This window comes from Scomber japonicus, chromosome 20 (assembly GCF_027409825.1).
Source record: "Scomber japonicus isolate fScoJap1 chromosome 20, fScoJap1.pri, whole genome shotgun sequence".
Lineage (NCBI taxonomy): Eukaryota > Metazoa > Chordata > Actinopteri > Scombriformes > Scombridae > Scomber > Scomber japonicus.
Window position 1 is genome coordinate 20,931,742 of NC_070597.1, and position 6,105 is coordinate 20,937,846.

At 46.0% G+C, this 6,105-nt stretch overlaps 1 protein-coding gene across 1 annotated transcript; it reads left to right on the top strand.

Moving 5' to 3' along the window:
• Nucleotides 1-2,291: 2,291 nt before the first annotated feature.
• LOC128380967 (transcription factor Sox-9-A-like) lies at nucleotides 2,292-5,054 on the top strand. Its single transcript, XM_053340870.1, has 3 exons — nucleotides 2,292-3,124; nucleotides 3,377-3,627; nucleotides 3,844-5,054. The coding sequence occupies exons 1-3, from the start codon at nucleotides 2,688-2,690 to the stop codon at nucleotides 4,662-4,664; spliced, it is 1,509 nt and encodes a 502-aa protein (XP_053196845.1). The 5' UTR covers nucleotides 2,292-2,687; the 3' UTR covers nucleotides 4,665-5,054.
• Nucleotides 5,055-6,105: the final 1,051 nt, after the last annotated feature.

The following is a 6,105-nucleotide window of genomic DNA, read 5'->3' on the forward strand; positions in this document are numbered from 1 at the left end:
CGCCTCCGTTGCTCTACAAGCAAACAGGGTCGTGTTCTGGGCCGGGACCGCGTAACGGCACGCAATGCAACACGCGACCGCAGCGACGTCCCACGAGCTATTAACGCAGAGCCAAACTGCTCCCCTCTCTATTTGTGTTCAAAGTGAGTATCTTAAATAAGCATGTCTCGTGTAAATAAACCCACAGGGGGAACGAAGGAGTCGGGCCCGATGTTAGGCTTTAGTGTTTTGGAACCACAGGCCTAATTGGTGGAGGGCAGAGAAAGAATTACTGAGTGATTCAGAGTTTGAGCAGTCGCAGCGAACGCAAACAAGCAACACGGCACACATTACAGCATCCAAAACACACTCTTACTCTTTCTCTTACACAGACAGAAGAAGAAGGAGAAGAGAGAGAGAAAAAAAGGAGAAGCGTGCGTGTTAAAATAAAGGCAGTCGGTGTCTGTATGTGCAGCGGCGCTGAAATTAGCTCAACCTGACATCTGTGAGCTATTAAAAGCGACTTCAGGTAGCACATGTTGTCCACATTAGCCAGAACTGAGATTTACATTTCCACATCTCCACAAAGCATAATAAACAATCAAAAAGGGGGGCGGGTGTGCTCAGGGCAGGTTACCGTCGGTGACCACTGCAGAGCACTTCGCGTTACACTGATTGGAGAGTCGGGCTGTGTTTGGCTGAAATGAGAGGACAAAGAGAGTGTGTTTAAAAGGTAGAAATCACTTGAAGATGATGCTTCTTAATACAGTTGTGAGAGAAATGTACAATTTTGGAGCACTTATACTTGGGTTTTCCTGTTTTCTGCTACTTTCTATTCATTTCAGAAAGATATATTGCTGTTTTTACACTGTATATGACATATATTTATAAGTAAGGCCTACTGGTTACTTTGTCAATTAAGATTTGCCACTTAAAACATATAAAATACGACATATTATTACAGATTAAACCATCCAAACACATTTAATATAGGTCAAATTGGCTCCAACTTGATTTAACCAGCTCCAACTTACAACATATATGCATTAGTAATAATAATAATGCAATACTGTAATATACAATATGGAACTCTGGTGCACAATAAGTGTTTTGACTACTTTAAAGTATATTTTAGTGCAGAGTTTGTATGTATGATTTTGGTTTTTACATTCCTGAATCGCTACTTTTGCCTAAGTAAACTTCTCTACCAGAGACAGACCAAAAAAATAAAAAAAAATAACCAAAACTATGCAGTGTTCCTTTCCAACACGATGTGTGCAAAAGTAGAACATGAAAAGTCATAACACCTCTGTTAAAAAAATAATAAAATCATGTGTTCACAGGCGAGGGGAGCTGATATCACGGACATATTGGGGGTTGAATTTCAAATATCTGTATGTTTCCAGAATGGATCTAAAGTTATAAAACTGTAACAGAACTGAAATGTTCTCATTTTTTTTATGAGGAACATTTGGTAACAAAGTGAGGCCAGCGTGGAAGTTGAGCAGTCAGCAAAATGAACAGAATCCGCCATTCACTGGATCATTGCCCTGTTGTTGGAAATGAGGAGAGCGATACAAATCAGAAGCTGAGCTTTGACAGCAACATGTTGCCCTGCAGCAGCCTGCTGGAGCTCCCTCCTCCTCCTCCTCCTCCTCCCTCCTCTTCCCTCCTCCTCCTCCTGCTGCTACTCTCAGCGAGGGGGGGAGGTAGCTCAGTAGGTTCCTAGACTGCTGTCTCCCCCTATTGACGACATTATGTAACTGTAAGTATAGGACTGATGCAGAGAAAGACATTTGGAAACACATGAAAATGTTATAAAAGTAAGAATATGAAGAGTTTGTAGCTGTTTATGATGCATAAATATGATAAATTACTTTGCTTTACTGAGGATCTTTCCTATGCTCTTATCTTTTATTAGCCACATCCTGTTTTAATGAATTTATTTATCTTTCAGTGTTTTTCCTTCAAAACAAAATCACTTTAAAAAAGTCACTTACAGCACTTATATAAATGTATTTCTTACATCCCCATTTAGAAGATGTAATAAAAAAAAATCAAGAGGAAAAATATCCAAAGAGAGAAAGTGTCCCTGAATATGTGTGTGTAGTGTGTGTGTATATGTATATGTATATATATATAAACGTGTGTGTAGTGTGCTGGTAAGCAGAGGAGAAAAAAGTGGTATCAAATTCCTTTACTTTCGCGTCACATGCCCTCGGCCAATCAGATCCGGGCTTTCCTGTGCGGCATGGTAACGCTCTTATAAAGCCTGCATGCAAAACGTTTGCAGTTCAAAGCACTCACGCGTTCTGGGGATTGTACTTGGAGACTGGAAAGGAGCACTTTACCATTTCATCTCACAGAGTTGAAAGCAAAATTCTGACCAGCTGGTGTGTGTGTGTGCATGTGTTTTTTGGCTCTTTCAAGTACGGACCTGCTTGCACAAAACGCACTCATCCTCGGAGTCTGTCAGAAGCTCATGCTGCAGACGCACTCGCTCTCCAAACTCACTTTTACGCACGGCGGCGGAGCAAAAGAGGACCAGCTGCAGTGCTTTCTGCGCACTCCTCTCATTTCAAAGACTTTGATTAAACTCATTCTGGCAACTTAAAGTCGCTTTTTTTAAAGAGGCGTTTTCCTCTCGCGAGAAAGCAGAGATAACTCCAACCGTTTCACGCGTAATTTGGTACCAAACAGTTTTTCGTATGAATCTCCTCGACCCTTACCTGAAGATGTCGGAGGAACAAGACAAGTGTCTCTCTGATGCCCCGAGCCCGAGCATGTCCGAGGACTCTGCGGGCTCTCCGTGCCCGTCCGGTTCGGGCTCTGACACCGAGAACACCCGGCCGTCTGAGAACGGGCTGCTCAGAGCGGACGGAACCCTGAACGACTTCAAGAAGGACGAGGAGGATAAGTTTCCCGCTTGCATCCGCGACGCAGTGTCCCAGGTGCTTAAGGGCTACGACTGGACCCTCGTGCCTATGCCGGTGCGCGTTAACGGATCTACCAAGAACAAGCCTCACGTAAAGAGACCGATGAATGCCTTCATGGTGTGGGCTCAGGCTGCGCGGAGGAAGCTGGCGGATCAGTACCCACACCTGCATAACGCGGAGCTCAGCAAAACTCTGGGGAAACTCTGGAGGTAAGAGTGGTTACTGTTACTTTCTCTCTTTTCAGGTTTTACGCACGGATTTACGCTGCAAAGAGTGTGAAATATTTATTTGACTTCTCATCTGTCCCAGACTTACATTTAATCTACCTCTGTTATGTTAATGTAGCATGATTTTAATTAATTAAACATTTTATTTAGCTTTTTTTATGTTTGTTTGTTTTGGAAGAAATGAATGTTGCGCAAACGTTTTTAAAGTACACTACTCGTCCTTTTTACGCACAGACTTCTCAATGAAGGCGAGAAGCGGCCGTTTGTGGAGGAGGCTGAGCGACTCCGGGTGCAGCACAAGAAGGATCACCCGGACTACAAATACCAGCCCCGGCGGAGGAAGTCTGTGAAGAACGGGCAGAGCGAGACTGAGGACGGCAGCGAGCAGACGCACATTTCCCCTAATGCCATCTTCAAAGCTCTCCAGCAGGCGGACTCTCCTGCCTCCAGCATGGGAGAGGTGCACTCTCCGGGTGAGCACTCAGGTGAGCCTACAGAAAAATATGATTATTTCAGTTCCTGCTGTGGTTAAACATTTCTCTCACTAATTATTTTAATGCTTGTTTTTAACTCCTTTCTTTCTGTGTAGTTTATTCAAAAAACGTTTAAAATAGTTGCTGCTGGTTTGTTTAAAAAAAAAAAGAAGCACAAAACAGAAAAAAAGCACATCTAATCTGACTCATCCTGTTTTCATCTTCCAGGCTCCCAGGGGCCCCCCACCCCTCCCACCACCCCTAAGACTGATGTCAGCTCAGGCAAGATGGACCTAAAGCGTGAAGGAGGCCTCCGCTCTCTCGCTGACGGGCCTGGCGGGCGCCAGCTCAACATTGACTTCCGTGATGTGGACATCGGCGAGCTGAGCAGTGATGTCATCTCCCACATCGAGACCTTTGACGTCAACGAGTTCGACCAGTACCTCCCGCCTAACGGTCACCCGGGCTCTGCAGGCGGCCCTGGCAACTCAGCGGCCGTCACCTACACCGGCAGCTACAGCATCAGCAGCGGCGCTCCGGTCAGCCCTCAGGCAGGAGGCGCTGCAGCCTGGTTGGCAAAAAGCCAGAGCCAGCAGGGACAGCAGCAGCAGCACACCCTGACCAACCTGGGGAACAACAGCGGCTCAGAAGCGAGTCAGGCCCAGCACAGGACCCAGATCAAGACGGAGCAGCTGAGCCCGAGCCACTTCAGCGAGCAGCAGGGCTCCCCGCAGCACGTCACCTACAGCCCCTTCAACCTGCAGCACTACAGCCCCTCCTCCTACCCGGCCATCTCCAGGGCGCAGCAGTACGAATACGCAGACCACCAGGGGGGCACCGCAGCAGCCGCCGCCGCCGCCTCCTACTACAGCCACGCGGGGGCGGGGCAGGGCTCAGGGCTCTACTCGACTTTCAGCTACATGAGCAGCCCCAGCCAGAGGCCCATGTACACGCCCATCGCCGACAACACAGGGGTGCCCTCCATCCCCCAGAGCAGCCCGCAGCACTGGGAGCAGGCGCCGGTTTACACCCAGCTCACCAGACCCTGAGCACTGGCCCCGGCAGACTTAAACAAGACTTAACAAAACACAATGACATGTACAGCCACACACACACATATACAAACACACACACACACACACACACACACTCCAAAAAACACTTTACTTCAAGGAGACTTCTTCCTCCAGAGCTGCTCCCTGAATCAGACACTTGAATTCCAAGAAGAGGAGAGCTGGACTTGTGATTGGCTCACGTCGTGCCTTGCTATTGTATCATGATAGAAACTATATATATATTTTTTAGAGAGATGAAAAGACTTAAAAAATCCTCTGTGAGGACTTATGATTGTCGATATTTCAGTAGGTACTGTGTATGTTTCTCCATTGTTGTTTATTTTCTTCATACGCTGGCAGTTTGTAACCCATGGGGGGTGGGGGAGGGGGGGGAGGGATAGGGAGGGAGGCGGGGTAATTATTTGTACCTGTAGATATAAAATTCAAAGCTTTATATTTTTTAACCAGCTCAGCGACTAACCACTCACTGGTAGTGGCATGTCTGGTTCTCTCTCTGTTCTATGTCACGCGAGGATTTTCCAGTTTGTTCCTTTATTCTTTTCTGTGCCATTCAGCAAGTATGGTTTGTATTTAAGCTGTTATGCTGTTGATTAGTTTGGGTTTTTTTTTTTTTTTCAAATTATGTGTCATGATCATTGGAAAAGCTATTAGGCAATACAGAGAAAGAGAGACTTGGTTTCACAATGCTGTGCTGTGTCGAAGAAGGGGGGCAAAAGAAAGAAGGGGGGTGGGGGGGGGGACTGCAACCTTTTCCACCATCCGTGCCTTGGATTTTACATTTTCTCTAACTTTTTGTATGCATGTGTGTGTGTGTGTGTGTGTATGTGTGCGTGTGTGTGTGTGTGTTTGTGTGCGTGCGTGCGACGGCCACAGCTGAGATTACACTTACCGTCCAAACAGCGTGTGTTTGACAGCTACAGGAAGTCACCTTTGACCCCCCCAGGGTGCCCCCCCCCCCCCCCCCACACACACACACCCCCTCTGCAGTCTCCGACCATCCCGGCGTCCCAACCGACACACTCCCTGCACCGTGCCCCCCCACCTCCCCACCCCCCACCTTGTTTCAAATCCAGTTTGAAAACCTTATTTATTAGCTTTAATTTTATTTTGAAATTAATTATTTTGCATACTATTCTTATAACTAATGAATTGTCCTCTTTACAGTGTAGACGGCATATAAATTCCCTCTTGTTGTTGTTCTTTTTTTTAAATTTGATTTTCAACCCAGGGGGTACTTAGACAAAAATGGTACATGCTGTAATCTTTTGTTTTTTTAATTTATGTTATCTAAATGTCTATTTTAAGTATGTATTTGCCTTTTTCTGAGGGTCTGGGGGGGGGGGACTATCTAACGAAATGTGTACGAATTATTTGTTATTTGTGAATTTTCTCTTAAGTTTGACTTTAAACTAAG

What these genes read in the sequence shown, in the direction of transcription:
- LOC128380967 (XM_053340870.1), top strand. Translation starts at nt 2,688, where the DNA reads ATGAATCTCCTCGACCCTTACCTGAAGATGTCGGAGGAACAAGACAAG. An exon ending in ACTCTGGGGAAACTCTGGAG is followed by an intron (nt 3,125 to 3,376) that starts GTAAGAGTGGTT and finishes TTTTACGCACAG; the next exon opens with ACTTCTCAATGAAGGCGAGA. An exon ending in CTCTCCGGGTGAGCACTCAG is followed by an intron (nt 3,628 to 3,843) that starts GTGAGCCTACAG and finishes TTCATCTTCCAG; the next exon opens with GCTCCCAGGGGCCCCCCACC.